Source organism: Symphodus melops (genome assembly GCF_947650265.1).
Source record: "Symphodus melops genome assembly, chromosome: 8".
Taxonomy (NCBI): Eukaryota; Metazoa; Chordata; class Actinopteri; order Labriformes; family Labridae; genus Symphodus; species Symphodus melops.
Genome location: NC_136698.1, coordinates 17,840,710 through 17,858,032, shown reverse-complemented (window position 1 = coordinate 17,858,032; position 17,323 = coordinate 17,840,710). Strand labels below are relative to the sequence as shown.

The 17,323-nt window shown below is 43.2% G+C and overlaps 1 protein-coding gene across 2 annotated transcripts in view; it reads left to right on the top strand.

Annotated features, from left to right (window-relative positions):
• cep350 (centrosomal protein 350) overlaps positions 1-16,797 on the top strand; it is a 32,966-nt gene extending 16,169 nt beyond the window's left edge. For both annotated transcript variants that reach the window (XM_079349990.1, XM_079349991.1), the window contains exons 20-37: positions 73-191; positions 298-405; positions 506-711; positions 852-1,066; positions 1,274-1,546; positions 1,639-1,788; positions 1,879-2,036; positions 6,758-6,984; positions 7,117-7,319; positions 7,693-7,843; positions 8,352-8,512; positions 8,613-8,746; positions 8,841-8,902; positions 8,994-10,768; positions 11,202-11,732; positions 12,870-13,016; positions 13,218-13,340; positions 13,709-16,797. In XM_079349990.1, coding sequence (XP_079206116.1) covers positions 73-191; positions 298-405; positions 506-711; positions 852-1,066; positions 1,274-1,546; positions 1,639-1,788; positions 1,879-2,036; positions 6,758-6,984; positions 7,117-7,319; positions 7,693-7,843; positions 8,352-8,512; positions 8,613-8,746; positions 8,841-8,902; positions 8,994-10,768; positions 11,202-11,732; positions 12,870-13,016; positions 13,218-13,340; positions 13,709-13,876 — 4,911 coding nt within the window. In that variant the 3' untranslated portion in view covers positions 13,877-16,797. The remainder of the gene's footprint in view (positions 1-72; positions 192-297; positions 406-505; positions 712-851; positions 1,067-1,273; positions 1,547-1,638; positions 1,789-1,878; positions 2,037-6,757; positions 6,985-7,116; positions 7,320-7,692; positions 7,844-8,351; positions 8,513-8,612; positions 8,747-8,840; positions 8,903-8,993; positions 10,769-11,201; positions 11,733-12,869; positions 13,017-13,217; positions 13,341-13,708) is intronic.
• The last annotated feature ends 526 nt before the right edge of the window (positions 16,798-17,323 follow it).

Below are 17,323 nucleotides of genomic sequence, written 5' to 3'. Positions count from 1 at the left end.
ATGTTCCAGTGATAAACTCTCAGAAAGGACAGCTTCACATTCTGTTCTGTGAAATGCATTCTTCTTTGTCAGATGACAGAAATGGCACGGTCGCAGATAGCAGGCGCTCTGGTCGTCCCTTCTGTTGTTACAAGTTCCTCAAAGAAAGAGCAGCAGAGCTCCTCTCAGCTGCGACAGGACGAATCTGACAGGTGAACTTAAAACACATGACGCATGACTATTCACACTGTTTGTGATTTGAGACGATAAAAACAGAGTTTGGACATAATTCGCCCTCTTTTGCATAATCCCCTCCAGCTTTCAGAGTCAGGTGTCGAGCAGAAAATCAGGACCAGAGGAATCCCCGTCTCCACTGAATAGCCTGAGTCACTCTGACTCTCTATCCTTTAAAAGACCCCACCTCAGGTACCAGCCCCCCCTCCTCACCTTGAAAACATTTTTCTTTAAGAATCTGGAAAGAATTCAGCAGAATTAGTTTTAATTTGTTTTCTTTCCCTCTTCTCAGTGGAGCTGACTCGAGCTGCCACCAAAGCCCATCGCACGGCTCCTCAGACCACACAGACAGGATGACAAAAGAAGCGGGAGAGGGGAAACAGAGGAAGAGGGCAGCTGGAGAGAGGGAAGCAGCCAGTAGCTCCATAGAAGAGGAAGTTCTTACAGCAGCGAATGATTCCCTCGGCAGTGAAAGCATCCACTCTGTCAATGACAAAGGTCGACTCCTTGTTCAAACTTAACATGCTGACACATAAAGCTCTCCCTAAACGCAATGCCATGCATTTTCGACAATATCCAAGCCATGGACACAGTTGATTTGAGCGCATGCTGAGCCTTTCTTACTTGTATCCCTCTAGGAGACAGCACTTCAATAGCAACAGAGTACTCTCTGAAGTTTGACGAGTCCATGACGGAGGACGAAATAGAGCAGCGCTCCTTCCGCTCTCTGCTGCCGTCAGAGGCGCACAGGCGTGGAACGAAGGAGAAGAAGTCCCGGCACCACGAGGAGTCGGAGGACGATGGAGCCAATCACAGCAAGACACTGATTTCAGGAGCACACAATATTTTAAAGGTGAGAGTGCAGCTGCGTCATAAAAAAAACAAAAAAGAACATTTGATACAACTGATTAGTATAAGGTTTGTAAATGTGTAAAATAGCTCTGTACCTCTCCATTATGATACACACACTGGCTCAATCCACAGCTGTTGTATTTGTGTGTTTCTGCTCTCTTGATAATATTCCTCATGCTCACACTTTCACCTCCTTGTTCCCCTTCAGGATGCGAATATGGCCTTCTCCGGTGGACAGGACAGCTTCTCCCAGTTCACAATGGATATGGTCCGTCAGTACATGAAGGATGAGGAAGTCAGACTGCAACACCAGAGCTCCCTGCTGCATCTCCGGCAGAAAGCTCTCAAAGAGAAGACCAAGACGGAGCTGGCCTGGCTTGAGCACCAGAAAAGGAGGCTGAGGGACAAGGGAGAGGATGACAAAATGCCGCCCATTAGGAAGAAGCAGAGGGGCCTCCTGTTGAAGCTGCAACAAGAGCAGGTATCTTTGAGAGGAATGCTTAGTGACAGGAAGTCCAATTAAGTGATCACTGGACATGTGGTTGTGTCATCACTCACTATCCAACTTCACAGGCTGAGATCAAACGACTCCAGGAGGCCAACAAAGCAGCCAGGAAGGAGAGGCAGCTGTTGCTGAAGCAGCAGGAGGAGATTGAACGCATGAGAAACTCCACACTCCGGCTGAAGGAGCGTCTCAAGTGCGCTGGAGGCGAAACGCCACCTGTAAGTCACGCAACATGTTACTACGAAAGGATGTGTGGTTGTAACTGTAGAAGCTGCTGCATGTTCATCTTCCCTAAATGTGTCCCTTAGGAGACCCCCGTGTCAGAAACCCCTCGGTCTGAGGCCGACTCCTCGGCGAACATCAGGCAGGACGGCCGCAGCCCTTCCCCACCGCTCTCCGTCTCTGGAAGTGAGACCAGCAGCATCATGCAGAAGCTCAAGAAGATGCGCTCCCACACGGACGAAAAGTAAAGACTTCCATTTTATTTTGCATCACCGCTGACGTCGTGAATCTTTATCGGTATTTTCTGAGCAGTGCTTTATGATGCTGAGCCTCTCGACTTCTTTCCTGTTTAAAGAGACCCCCCCCAATTTCTACTTTCCTTTCACCCCTGATCAAAGTCGTAGTTATGTCATCATGAATTGTGTGTGATCCAAACTTCAGTCTCTTTTCACTGTACCACTGAAGCACAGTTGATGCGGCGGCTTTATTTGAAATGAGTAAAACATGTCAGATGTGTTTTTAAGCAGCTTGCACTGAGTGATGCTCCGTCCTCTTGGTAGTGTCTCTCTTTTCTTTTATTCCACAGTGATGAGTCCTGAAGTCATTGGAATTCTTTGCTCTCACAAGATACTAACCACTAACCACAAGTGTCCCAAACGAGCTGTGACTGAGTGAATGTGTGGACATGAAGATGAGCATGCTCCATGTTGTCCTCCCCTTCAGATAGATAACACACCCTCCCCTCCCCCCAAGTTCAGGTTGATCTTAGATTCCTTTTAACGAACGTTTATCGTCATTATTGAGTACTTCCTTTTTTTTTTTTTTGTTTTTTTTTTTTTTGACTTTATTAATGCTGAAACGTTCTATGACAGACGCTTGGTCACTTTCGAGCTCATACAGATGCCATCATACTTTCCCTCGTTGTTTCCCGTTACTTTTCGAGGCCTGGACTTCCTGTAGCTTTGTTTAAAGATTTTGGACTTGGCGAACAGCTTTGGTCAGGTGACTGTAGAGCTTCTCATGACTCGAACAACGGGGTTAATTGTTCTGTTTAGCTTCACTGTAAAACAGATTATCTTCACTCAAGACATTTTTCACATTTTTAGAAATAAAAACTGAATAACTTGTGGTCGTATCATGTTTGATACATTACGAAAATGAGAATAGTTAATATATTAGAGAATATTGAGAATTGAGAATATAATATATAGAATATTTCGGGGTTAATCACAGCAAAATCAAACTTCAGATAATATAATATACACATATGATCAGACATTTATTGCTTGGTCGCAGGAATCCTTAAAAATAAGCTCTCATAGAGTCTTTTCTGTTTGACTAAACACACTAACACAACCTTTCTCGTCTTCTTCAGTGCTGTTGTCGTTTCCTCGCAGACTCACCGTCTTCGGCACTTTATTTTAAACACTACTACTTTCAGTGTCGATCACAGTTCAAAGTCGGCAGATCGCTCACAACCTGGCGCTCCTGACAAAACGGATGCATTTAATCACATATACTCACCTGGCTCTTCTCTCTCCTTTTCTCTCTCTCTCTCTCTGTGTTTTCTCCCTTATATTTTCCTCTTTCACATCGTCTGCATTTGCGTGGTTGTTTGATTCCATTCCAACGTCTGTGTGACTCTTCTGCCTTTTTGTCTGATGCGTGCTTGTGTGTGTGTGTTTGTAGACACTGTTCTCCCGTCCACTGCTTCTTCTCTGTGTTCACGGCCCACCACTGGGCCTCCCTCAGTGTCTGTCTTCCCAAACTCCACCCTAAATTCCAGCTCTTTATCTACAACCAGTTGGTCAGGTACTGTACATCCCTCTCTACCTTTTCCCCCCCTGCCTCACCCCACCTAAACCCTCATGGAACATGCTTGTGTTCATCTCCTGGCACTGGGTCCTTGTAAGGGTGGGATGGTGAATGATGAGTGATGGGATGCATTGGTTTGTGTTTTGGTTTTTCTTTATTTCCAGGGGGGTTGTATGTGTGTGTGTGTGTGTGTGTGTGTGTGTGTGTGCGTGTGCGGGGGTGGAAGAAAAGCTGCCTTCCTGAAATAAGCGAACCTCTCAACAACTTCACTTTGATAACAACAACAAAAAGTCCAACCCTTTTTGATGCTTCAATCTTTCAAACATCAGTCAGTAAGATGCAAACGGTTTTGGCATTAGTGTCGAACACTGTGAAGTCTGGAGGTTAGGTTTATTTTCATCTGAGTCTTCCTTGTTGAATTGTAAAAACCAGCCGTGAGCTGGGGCAACCCTGAGTTCTGTGACGTTAAATATCAATCAATCAATCTTTATTTGTATAGCATCAATTCATAACAGGTGTTATCTTGAGACACTTTACAAAAAGCAGGTAAAGGACCTTACTGTTTGTCTGTTACCATTAACAAAAGAGCAGATAACAAGACCATGCTCGTTGTTATGTTTCCAAAAAGCAGGTAAAGGACCATACTTATTGCTCTATTACAAGAGCCCAGCTTAATCCGTCATAGCGTGGCAAGAAAAAACTTCCCTTTAACAGACAGAAATCTTCAGCAGACCCGGGTTCATGACGGCCATCTGCTAAACTGCTCTGGGCTTGATAATGGGATGGAGGAGATGGGATAAGAGATGCAGAAAGAAGGATAGGATGGGCGGGGCGGGTGGTTGTTTGGGCAGGCCATCCTCATCAACAGTCCCGAGGAACCTAAGAGAGCTCCCAGAAAAAGGAGAGGTTAGAATATAAAGATGACAAGCAGTAATAAGATATTAAAGCAGAGAGATAAGAGTTCAAGGTGCCAGTTCCCCCGGTAGTTTAGGCCTATAGCAGCATAACTATGAGCTGGTCTATACCTGATCCAGCTCCAACTATAAGATTTATCAAAAAGAAAAGTTTTAAGTCTATTCTTAAAAGTACCCAGTGTGTCTGCCTCCCGGACCCCGACTGATAGACGATTCCAGAGGAGTGGCGCCTGATAACTGAAGGCTCTACCTCCCATAGTACTTTTAGAGACTGTAGGTATCACGAGCAGGCCTGCATCCTGGGAGCGTAAGTATGCGGCACATTTCACTCTTTGAGACAGGATGGTGCCTGACCATTTAGAGCTTTGTAAGTGAGAAGAAGGATTTTAAATTCTATTCTAGATTCTAGAAGGAGCCAGTGGAGAGAAGCCAACACAGGAGTAATGTGGTCCCTTTTCCTAGTTCTACTCAATACACGAGCTGCAGCATTTTGGACTAGCTGAAGGGTCTTTAGAGATTTACCATAGCACCCTGCTAAAAGAAAATTACAGTAATTCAACCTGGAGGTAACAAATGCATGAACTACTTTTTCTGCATCGTTTTGTGACAGGATCTGCCTGGTCTTAGGGATATTACGAAGTCCTGTCCTTGAAATGTGTTTAATGTGGGAATCAAAGGACATATCCTGATCAAAGAGAACTCCTAAGTTTTTAGAGTTATTAAAGGCCATGCTGATACCACTAAGGGCCGTTATATCGTCAGAAAAGGTCTCTCTGAGGCTCTTAGGTCCAATCACAATAACTTCAGTCTTGTCTGAGTTGAGCAGTAAGAAGTTTCTGGTCATCCAGGTCCTGATGTCCTTAAGGCAGGCTTCCAGTTTATGTAGCTGGTTGGTGTCTTCTGGCTTCATTGATATGTATAGCTGAGTATCGTCTGCATAGCAATGACAGTTTATGGAGTGTTTTCCCACAATACTACCTAGAGGAAGCATATATAATGTAAAGAGAATCGGTCCAAGCACTGATCCTTGAGGCACTCCATGGCTAACTTTGGTGTACATATAGGACTCATCATGAACATGTAAAACCTGAGATCTGAGATGTGACTATCACTCTGTTTTTCCCCCCTGCCTGTTGGGCAGAGCGATGCAGTGCAACTCTTCAATGTCATTCAAATTAAAGCTCCTCCCCGCACCAGTTAGTGATACAAAATGTTTCTGAGATCAAACCCAATATGGCACGGAACCAACGGACTTCCGCAGAGAACAGAGTAGTCTATCTCTCTAATGAGCCCAGTAAATCTTAACTAGCCCTCTTTATTAGGTAACTGTTGCATTGGATTGGATAATAAGTACAAACGACGACGGGCTCTAATAGAGTTTGGGAAGGCACTAAAAGAAACCCCCAGCGTGGCCCTGTCATCAGTATACATTAGGTCAAGAGAAAAGCCTCCAGATTGGATTAATGCTAAATAATACTGCTCTGTAATGGCACCCATAGCTGTGGGAGAGCACATTACACAACAGCTATAGAGGAAGGTCACTTGATTGTGATAGGCATGTGCAGAGATGTGTAAGTGCAGGAAGCCTGTTAAAATCGGGGCTTTAGATGAAAAGATTCTCTTTGCTTTACTGGACAGTTTTTAAATCTCCAGATTGTCATCGGTTTCGGGATGAACAATGTTTGAGGTGTGTGACTGCACCCCGATCAGCGTCCCCTGATGTTTGAAGTCTGATGCATGAACCTGACATCCTCACTCTTTATTTTTCTCTTTTTTTCTTTTTTTTCCCCCCTCCTGAGTGAACTGTCACCACTTTCTGCTTGCGTATATCATGGGTGCTTGTTTGCTTCCTTGTTTGGACGATTCCTCCAGGAATAGAACGTGGTAAAGCATGTTTTGGGTGTGTGTGTGTGCTTGTTTGCTTCTCTGAGTGTAAAAGGTAAGTTTGCAGTGGTAAATGGATGACGAGGTGCTTTGGGGGTTGGCTTTTCTTTTAGGAGGTGATGTTTTAACATGCTTTATCTAAATGTCTTTTGTTTTTACTTCTCTTCTCTCCCTCATCATTGTCACATCACTTCATCCCTCACCCTACACCTTCCTCATGTCTCCTCTTCCCCATTTTTTTTTTTCACCTCACCTCTTTCTCTTCACCCTTCTTCTATGATCCTTTTTCTACCTTTCTCCTTCTTCATCTCTCCCTCTTTCTTCTTATGCATTCTTACCACCCGCTCCCCAGGTTCCTGACAAAGAGGGAGCAGCAGCTGATGCAGAGGCGTCACCATGCCGAGGAGCTGCTGCAGTGGAAACAGAGGCTGGACCAGGAGGAGGCGGAGGTCCGTCGGATGGAAAAGGAGGCCATGGCTGTGTGGGACAGAAACGCACTCAAGAGCAAGGAGGACGAGATGTTGGACATCAGCCCCGGACAGCATCAAAGCTCAGAGCTCAGAACGGACAGTGAGAAAGGTAAAGAGACAAAAATGTTTTTTTTTTTTTTTTTAGAACAGATGCAGCGTGAAGAACACGATCTATGGTCCTTTTGGAATAATGTTGAAATAAAAAACATGTTCTTCACGTTTGTTCGTTTTCATATTTCAGATAATGTGAGTGAGGGCGACGTTTCCTCCCTAACACCCGAGTCCAGCGTGCACACAGAGGGACCTGGAACCGAGCAACCAGGGAGAAGTCCATCTTCAGTACAACCTGTGTCGCTCTCTGAAACACCTCTGGCTTCCATCCAGAGCAGCCATGCCAATTACACCCAGGACTTTACTTCAGCGTCACACTCCCCTCACAGAAAAGTACGTGTACATTTAGTTTGTTTACCGTCAGTGTTAAGTCCTGCACATTTATTTTATACGCTTTCTTTGAGTCTAGATGTATCTACTCCAAAACTGACCTCACACCTCTGAAGGAGAAATGTTTGCTATTGTGCACAGGCTTCAGCTAATTAAATTCCAAATAAGACACAAATATTCCTGAACTATTGAAAAAACACAAGGTCTTTAGTTATGTTCCATCCCTGCAAGGGAGTATCCACAGATGTGTTATTGTACTCAACATGTAAAATACAAATCCAGGCGTACCTCCATCAGTCCACCTGACTGTGTTGTTATATCCTTAAGTAATACTCCATTCTCCTCCTCCTCCTCCTCCTCCTCTTCCTTATTCCAGCCGGCCCAGTCTCCATTCAAAGGCAGCCACAGCCCTGCTTCCTCTCCTTCAGATGGCAGCAGCAAAACCAGGATGCAGCCCCGCTCCTCCTCCCGGACGCCACACCAGGCCTGCACTCAGCCATCGGACCCCCCCATGGCCCCACAAACAGGTGAGTCAACCAGGCACTTTTGACAATGGGTATGTCATACTTTGTGTACATATAACAGTTTGTGATAGTTCTTAAAGAAGATAGCAAGCAGAGCGACTGGACATAATGCAGCTGTAATGCTTGCTCTGTGTAGTCAGGCATAATGGGATGCTGCCAGGAATACATTATGCAAGCACTTCCCTGATACCTAACCTGCTTAGCTGTGTGATATCGGTGTACAAGACTATGCATTGTGCTAAGTTATTGCAGGAGCACTAACAGTGCTGCTGGCCTAGTATCTGAGTGTTCAGACCTTTAATCCTTATAATACTGATTGTTCATTGCATTGAAGTGTCACACATCAGGCACGACAACGAACTCAACACACTCCTATTGAGAAAGTTTACACTAATCTCCAGAAGAATTGGGTATGAGTTCAAGTGGGCACAGAGTTGGATTACTCTTTGCTAATCAGAAGCCTGGCACGGGTTTCACATTATAACAGCGATTTTTCCAAATGTACCCCCAGACCTCATTTCAGACCAGAGCGACATCGAGAGCCGCATCAAGGCCTTGAAGGAAGAACTCCGAAAACGAAAGTCTATGGCCAACCAGCTGAAGAAAGAGCAGAAGAAGAGGAACAAGGAGCGTCTGAAGGCAAAGGAGGCCAGCCTACTGAAGCAGCTGGAGGTGCGTGCATGCGATTGTTGCATCGTGTGTCCATGATATGTTTCAAGGGTAAATACATTTCTTCTGGTATTTAATTATTTAAATCCCTTTTTCCTTCCAGAGCTATGATGACTTCATTGAAAAAACCAAGGCAGAACTGAACAAGGAGCCGGACTCGACAGCAGATTCCAACTCCCAGATCAAAGACTCGGCTTCAGTTGCAGAGCAGTCAAGTATTAAAGCAGCTGCTCACAGGTACTTAACAGCTGTAAACACACCACACCAACACTTACTGTAGTCTGAGTCTTAAAGATTTCTGTTTAAATATGTGTGAATCCCTCTCCCTCAGCTCTGAAACCAGTGAAATGTCCAGGTCTGAAAGAAGGCGAATTGATGCTGCATTGGAAAACAGTGGGTGATATAATAAACAAAGCAATATAAATATAATCTTAACTGTTTATTAGAAGGATTTCCCCGGTAATTTTTTTTTCTTTTGTGCCAGATTTCGTTCCTCAACCTGATGATAGTAGGTCGACTTCAGTGCCTGAGGAGTTGTCCGATGAAGACCCGCCAACAGTCACTCCAACCCCGGTTCACGGCAGCCCAGAGAGTCCAGCTTTACAATCAAGGAGCCGCCTCTCCACAGAGGGTCTCATAACGCCTTCCTCTCGGGAAGCCCAGGCACCGCTGAACGAGTCTGTGAGCACACAGTTTGAACTTCCCGAACAAGAAAAGCAAGACAGCCTCGACTCTCAGCGGAAACTGTCTCAAGCCAAATCCTCTTCTGTAAGTGAAGAAAGGCTTTACTCCCCATCTGTAAGTGTAGAACGAGACCATCGAGCAAAGTCGAGGGAAATGCCTGAAGCTGAACAAGCGACACAATCTAACATTATCGCCTCCGATAAGTCACCTTCAGCTACAGCGGACCATCTCAGCTCCACATCCAGCAATCACTCCCCTGACTCCGTTGAATTTACTTCAAAGAAGGAGGCACCCATAAAGGATGTCGATGCCTCATCTCCCATAGTGGATGGTTATCATGATGACTTTGAATCATCTGTGGATTCTTCGCCCCGGGGAGCTCTTCAAAGATCAGAGCCGGCCTCTCGCATCTCAGAAAACGAGACCTTGAGAAAAGACTCCCCCAGCAGAGCCACTCAGTACAACAGCCACTCTGAGGAAGTGGAGGAGGAGCTAGATGGATATGTGAGTCACCAATCAGGGACCAGTGTTGCTAGCAACCAATCTGGAAGACTGCTAGATCTAAACACTTGCAAAAAAGACGACAAGGACAACGTTAATTCCGGCCTCTCACCTGCCGCGTCCCCTCTTCTTAGAGATGAAATGGCAAGTTTTCACATTGACGATCGTGTTCTCGTCAGCGGCGTTCAGCCTGGCACGCTGAGATTTAAAGGCCCAACCAGCTTCGCTCATGGCTTCTGGGCTGGAGTGGAACTGGACAAGTCTGAGGGGAGCAACAACGGTACTTACGAGGGCGTCGTATACTTCAAGTGTAACGAGAGCCATGGTATCTTTGCTCCTCCAGACAAGATTACTCACCTGCCGGACAAGTTTGAGATTTACACCGACACCACAGAGGATGAGGACTCGTTTTTTGACGATCTGCCAGATAAAAGTGCGGACGAACGCAAAACGAGCCGGGACAAAACTCAAAATTTGAAAAATAAAAAAGAGCAAACAAATCTGAAGGTCTCTGCGTCTGATGAGAAAAAGGTTACAGACGAGTTAGCTCACAAAGTCAAATCCAACCTCAATTCCCAGAATAACAAAGAATCAGAGCAGCTTATTCCTAATGGCAACACGGGGTACATTATGTTGGATTTAGAAGACGCACCAACCACCCTCCTCATCTCTGACATGGACAAAATGGGTCTGACAAATCACAGTCAGAAGGAGATTACTCCGTCTTTTGAGAGAGAAGATGGACCCTCACCCTGCAGGTTCACTCCTGCAGACCTTTCCCCAGACGTCAGGCAAGATAAGGACGAAGAGAAGGATGAAGACAAAATAGACGCGTGTGCAGACCAGCTGGTCAGCAGCTTTGTGAAGGACGCTGTGGAGCAGTTTGCTCTAATCAAAAAGGCCAAAGAAAAGAAGATACAAGCTGCCAACCAGCTGAATGGAGACCTGTTTGGTCAGCATGCTGAGGAAGAAGAAGAAGAATGGTTACCCTCAGTGGAACAAAAAGACGGTCTGCCATTCTTCCTGTCTGCAGAAAAAGAAGACATGTCTTCTCCAGAGCTGTGTAACCAACTGGTGAGTGACTTTCTGCTCCTCTAATAACCTGTTCATCAAAGTTTGAAGAGCTCAAGAAAAAAAAATCACATTTTTCTGTGGAAATTCAGCTGTACTATTAGGAACTGTTTTGGTGCTTTCCATGGTTACATTTGGGGATTCTTACTGTGGGGAAATGATGTAATCAAATATCTGACGGTCACTACTTGTTGACTTAACCTGGTAAATCTTCATTTGGATTGTTTGTAAAGCCAAAGTCCACCCTGATGTTGACAGGCTTTATTGATTTTGGTCAACCTTTCTGAAAACATCTTTTTGTGTCTGAAACATCAGAAAGAGAGAGATCAAAAAGTGTAAATATTTGATTTATAATGAGACTTAATGTGTCACGTTTGATGTGCGAAGCTCTATGTTAGCATGAAGTTCACTTCTTCCTGTGTTCCTTTCACAATAGGAGAGCCCTGTGTTGGGGGCCAGCGGGCAAGAGGAGCTCGCCAAGCGACTAGCAGAGCTGGAACTGAGCCGCGAGCTGCTCGACGAGCTGGGCGACGATCAGGACTGGTTCGATGAGGACTATGGACTGAGCTCCCGCAGAGAACAGCAGCGACTCAAACAGAAACAGAGAGAGGAAGAGGAAGAGGAGAGGCTGGGGAGGTCAGGCGCATCAGCTGGAGGAGCCCTGGTGGGGCTCGTCTCTGCACCAAGTGGGGAACAGCAAGTTAAAACCCCACCTAGGCCTGAGCTCCCTCTTCAACTGCCGCCCAAACTCCCTGAGCAGCCCGCCATGGTGGTGCCCCACTCAGCCACTGAGGTGGAGAAGATGGTCCACGCTGCCATACAAGAGATTTGGGAGACTTGTGGTCTTGGTAAGGAGGGAGCTCTGACCCTCGCCCAGCTGCCAAACCCCAAACCTTCACAAGAGTATCTGGGTAAAGAGGCAGACAGCCAGGACCAGGAGGCCCTCTCCATCCGCAGCTACAGAAAGGTAAACAGAAGAACTTTCAAAAGCGTCACATACAAATATCATAGAGTGCCTGCAAGCATCCTCTACTCAATCCACACAACAACACATCACTTCTCCTGTCTACTGAGGTTGTATGACAGGGCTCGATGTCATGAATACTCGCCTGTTTCAGTGTCTCCTTCTTTAGGTATTGTCTAAAAATGATCAGGGCTCTCATTTATAATCAGTGCGTAGAATCCAGACTAAAAATGTACACACGCCAAAAACACGGAAATGGCGTGCTCACAAAATAGTTCAGATTTATAAAACCGTTCCTACGCAAACTTTCATGCAATCAGCCCCATGTCGGTCAATGCAACGCAGCTCGTGATTGAAAACGCATACAAACGAGGGAGCAGGTCAAAGGAGTCCAGCCAAAAAAAAAACAACGGAAGTTTACACAAAGGAAAAAAAAACCTTTCTGACCCAGAGAAGGAGGAACTTGTGATTGAAGTGAAGGTTAGAAAGTACATATGGTGAGTTTGCTGCAGCAGGAGGGTCACAAACTAAAGAAGAAGAGCTGAAAACATCCACCGTTCATTACACACAAGTTTATTTGTAAAGTGGATATATTTAAAGGACCCACACTGGTTTCTTGATGTATTGTCAGTCAGCAGTCTTCATCACTGCAGGATGTTGATCAAAAGTTTGATCAATGACTATCAACATTTTTCCATGATAAACACCTTCTGCTCTGTGACTAATTATAAGGATATAAAGGCCCAGTGTTCGCGTCAGAGATATTTACTCTTTTATTATTTACACAATAGGTGCAGGCGATGAAGATGTGATGAGTAACGAGAAGAAAAAAAAAAGTGTTTGAAGCCACCGCTATGTCTGAGCGCTCAGTCATCTTTATTCAAACTAAAAATGATGCTTGACGATGAATGCTCCATATTTAAAGATATTCATGTAAACAAACTGGTGGCGCAATGGTTTCTTTCTGTTAGCTTAATGTATGTGACGGTCTATTTAAACATATTTTTTTTTTACGTTTAAATATCGTCATGTGCTCACTGAAAACAGCTCACTACATGCGCGTGTATGAAAGAACGGCCGGTTTGAATGGTTATGATGAAGCAGATCTGTCAGTTTCCGCCTTCTATCCTCTGTCTCTAGGCTGTTTATGACCTGACGTGGGAGATGCTGCAGGAGATCTATGCTGAGGACTCCAACACGGATCAGCCACAGTGGGTCAAACCACGCCGTATCAAGTCATCCTTCTTCCATAGAGTAAGGACAGCTGGAGAGATCGCCAAAGTCCAGGTAGAGCACTGCATGACACTCTCTCATTACTTACCTGCTCCTACTTTTTATTCATAGTCTAAACTTTCAGGTGTGTTTTTGAGAATACTTTACGAGAGCTCCGAACTCAGCTTTACCAGTCATAGCCTTTTCTTGTTCAACATATTTAAATGTGGCACCACTCCTCTTGCTGAAGTGATGTTTTGTTTTTGTGTGTATCAGGAATTCATCACAGCAGAAGTGCTGAAGTTGTACAGTCTGACTAAAGATCAGTGCCAGAAGACCGACTGGCAGAAGATGCTTAAATTTGGCCGGAAAAAACGGGACAGAGTCGATCACATATTGGTAGGTTCCGTCGATTATTTGACATCATTTTAAAAGTTTTTAATAATCACATGTTCCAAACCTACTTTGTCCAGATCTTCATGGAATTCTTTATTTTTCCCGGATTCTCTTTTGCTTTGGACAATCTGAAGCCATGTCTTTAATTCAACTTGGTGACAATAGCAGTTTAAATGCTGGAAGTTTTTAGTTAACACATCTAAATGTATCATTACACTTGTGATGTTGTCATGGTGAAGTAGAGTTCATTAAAGCTGTTAGCAGAATAGTTTTATACTTGAGTTGCTGATGTTTAAACTTTGAAGTGTTTGATTTTTCCACTGCTTCCTCACCTCATGTTTGCAGCAAACTTAACCTCGTTTGTGTCTCAGGTTCAAGAACTCCACGAGGAGGAGGCCCAGTGGGTCAACTACGACGAAGACGAGCTGTTTGTCAAGATGCAGCTGGCGGACAGCATCTTTGATGCTTTGCTGAAGGACACTGCTAACGTGCTAACGCAAATCTGTGACAAAAGGGCAAACATAGACACCCTCTCCTGACAGCTTTCCTGCTTTAGATTTGAACTACAACTCCCCTCCCCCCACTGAATTCCAGGTAACTTAACCGCTGCTCTGTCTTCCACCAGCTGATGTGCCAACAGCAACCCTCAGATGCCTTCAGTCCCAGCATTACCTCTAAACGACTTAACGACTCCAATTTATTTTTATGAAAACACGGCTGAACGTGCTTCAGCTAATGTTGTGTTTGTTCTATTTGTTCTACACACAAAACCTTTAAACAAACGAGCTGGAGATGTCTCCTCCTGGACCGGTCCTTTTGTAAACCATTTGGAGGGTGGTAAGATGATTTGATAGGATTGACTGTGCCATTTGTTAGCATTTCAAGTCCATCTATGCTGCTAAGTTGATTGTTCCATTGAGGATTTTAATATATATATATATATATAAAAAAAAAACTGGGGACAAAAACCGGTTGTTATATTTTGTACCAAACCTTAAAGTAAATATATGTATGGATTCAAAAATTGTAAAAGAGGAGCAGATAAAAATAAAAACATCCTCAGTCCGTGAGGGAATTGACAGTGACATGATTTGTGCTCCTTTTTGAATGAATCCACTAGAACGAGTTTCAACATGTGGCTGTGATTTTGACTCACGGACACGAGTTAGCTTGAGCTAAAAAGCAAAAAAACAAAGTAGAAATGTGTCACTTTGTCATTGATTACATGTCAGACTGCTGTGTAAAATCATCTATGACATCAGATATTGTATAAAACATTTCCTTCATTAATATATTCAGAGTGTAACAAACGAGGAATGTGGAACATATTGAATTGTAAATGACTTTGTTAACATGTCAAGAACAGATTTTTAACATCAAATGAAACTGTAAAAAGCACAAACAGGAATGTGAATGTGAACTTGGCAATAATTTATGTAGGAGGTTTGAAGAATTCGATTATATCCAGAGGCAGCCCTTCAGGGGGAAAAAAGGTATTATTATTATTTAACTTTTGGATGTGTTAAAAATGTGTCTCTTCTGTTCTTAATGACTTTTCATGGCCACAATTGTCCAGTTAGTCAACACAATGAAATGTATCCCACATCTGTATGACACGTTTAAGGTATGCCCTCTATAGACTTATTCATTTTTACAGGCTTCAAACAGCTCATACAAAGAAATGCCTGCTAATGATTTGCATTTTACTTTGTTCTTTAATTGACATCTTAGTCACTTTTTTTATACGATTAATGTTTCATGTCATCATCACAGGGTGGGAAAAAAAAAACCTGTCCACTCACGCTCAAACATCCAGTCATCTTGGTTCCCACACTACCTTTTTATTTTTTAAGATTTTACACAATCCTTTATCTTTTGAGTTCAAACACACTGAGTATTTAGTGTGCGAGTGTGACACATAAGACTATCAATAGGCCTGATTTCAAGCTTTTAGAATCAAATCATAGGACAGTACTGACATGCTGGATTTGAACCTTACTTAGCCTCCAGTCCTTTCACGTTCTTTGACCTAAGAACGCACCTGTTGTCTTTTTCTTTTTCTATAGTGGTATGGAACTATTTTTCCGCTTTTCTGCTTTGGAATCAAGGCTTTATGATGATTGGCAAGTTCCAACCAGCTGTCAGAATGTAGCCCAGTTATGTAGTCAGACGATAAAAATGGTTGTTTCTCAAGTGCCTGTTTCGTTAAGTCGTAGATTTATAACACACCTGTTGATGTCTCAACATCCTTTGGACCTATTTACTTTGTCTCTTGTTGAAACCACCCGTTTGTGAATGATCCTTAAGTGACTGCTCTTCTCTCTCCACTTTACCAATCCTTCAGTTTCTGCCTTATCAGTCTTTCTCTAGCGTAGCATAGCTGAGGGTGTTTTGTCGATCCCGTCTCTTTTTTCCTCTGCCCAAGCCAATTGTTTGTAAGTGAATTACTGTAAAATCTGCTTCTGGTCCACGGTGCATATTGACACAGTTGAGTCACGTTATTGATGAACTGTATGAGGAAGGAGTTTGTGGACACTCCACGCACACAGGCTGCACAGTGTGAGTCATTACGCTGACGAGGCAGAGCACGTCAGGCTGTATGTAACTAAAGGGCTAATGTCGGTCCCCACTGTCAGCGCTGCTTTTTGATCTGACAAATTAACACAAGTTTGTTCATCTTCACTGACAGTTTGGAGCTGAAGTGACCTTAAACTGAGTACATGGTCTTTCTTCGACTGTCAGTGTTTCTTAAAGCTTCATATATATATATCTTCAAACTGTAATCAATACATTGTATGAAAAGACCAAAAACATTTCACACCAACTCTCTCCATACTGTATTACGTGAATGTCTGGTCCTTAGGCATGTGTAACTGATGTGAGATGATTATTACCTTAGAAACACTTTCTGCAAGGCTTTCTTGCAGACCTCGGATTTTCCTCCTGAATTGATTGTATGTGAACGATGTTGGGTTCCCCTCTGTAACTATGCATTACTTGGTCATATGCATTGCTTTGTATGTGTGGACCAAATAGGTTAGACTCTTGCTGTAGATTTAACAAGTCTTCAAGAAGCTTGAAGCTGTTTGTTGGAGCTGCTTCTATCGAAGGCAAATGGCCCGGTTAGAGAGTGCAAATATCTGATTTAATAAAGTTAGCACAAATGTTCTGACCATCTAAATTAACCCTGTCATTTTTGCTTCTCTTCATCTTTTAAGATGTTGATGAATATTTATAATAATGTGCTGTAAGAGTGCGCTGAATGCACTTGAAGACTTGTACAACTCCTTTATTGGTGTAAATATATTGTCTATCCTTTCTGATCCACTGTTATTGTAACCTAAATGATTGTTGTAAAATAAACACTGTTTACTTTGCAAATATGTGCATAGTATATATTGGTTAACTAAATGAACTTGTACGGAATTGTAAATAAAGCTTTCATTGTTTCTAAAAGAAAGCAGACTTGAAATGTGAACTTATTTCTTTCAGTGCTTGCCTTAAAACTGTAAAAGCACAGTACCTTCTGCATGTTTGGGGGAAAAAATGCAGAATTCTGATCCAAACTTCAACTTTCAAGGAATGTAGGAGTTTAAAAGGTCAATACAGTGAACACTTTATGATTGCAGATGTTCCAACAATATTTCAATGTGACAAAAAGACAGTAACGTACAGAAATGTAATTCACATAGGATAACATGTTTAGAGAAATTTGTCATTTGATTTAGTTTTTTTTTTTTTATTTAATGTATTTTTTGTGGCTGGAAAATGTAATTAAGATGCTACAGGTGAGCTTTGCTGGGAATTTAGTCATTTATTTTAGTAGTGATATTTCAATAGTCCTGAAATTCGAAAAAGATATGGACCCTATTTGACCAAAGTGAAGATTATTATTTTGGTAATTTTTGAGATTATGAGGAAAACTTTTTGATTGAAAGATTTCTCCTGAGATTATTTCCTCATGACGTGGATGATGCTTGCTTGGT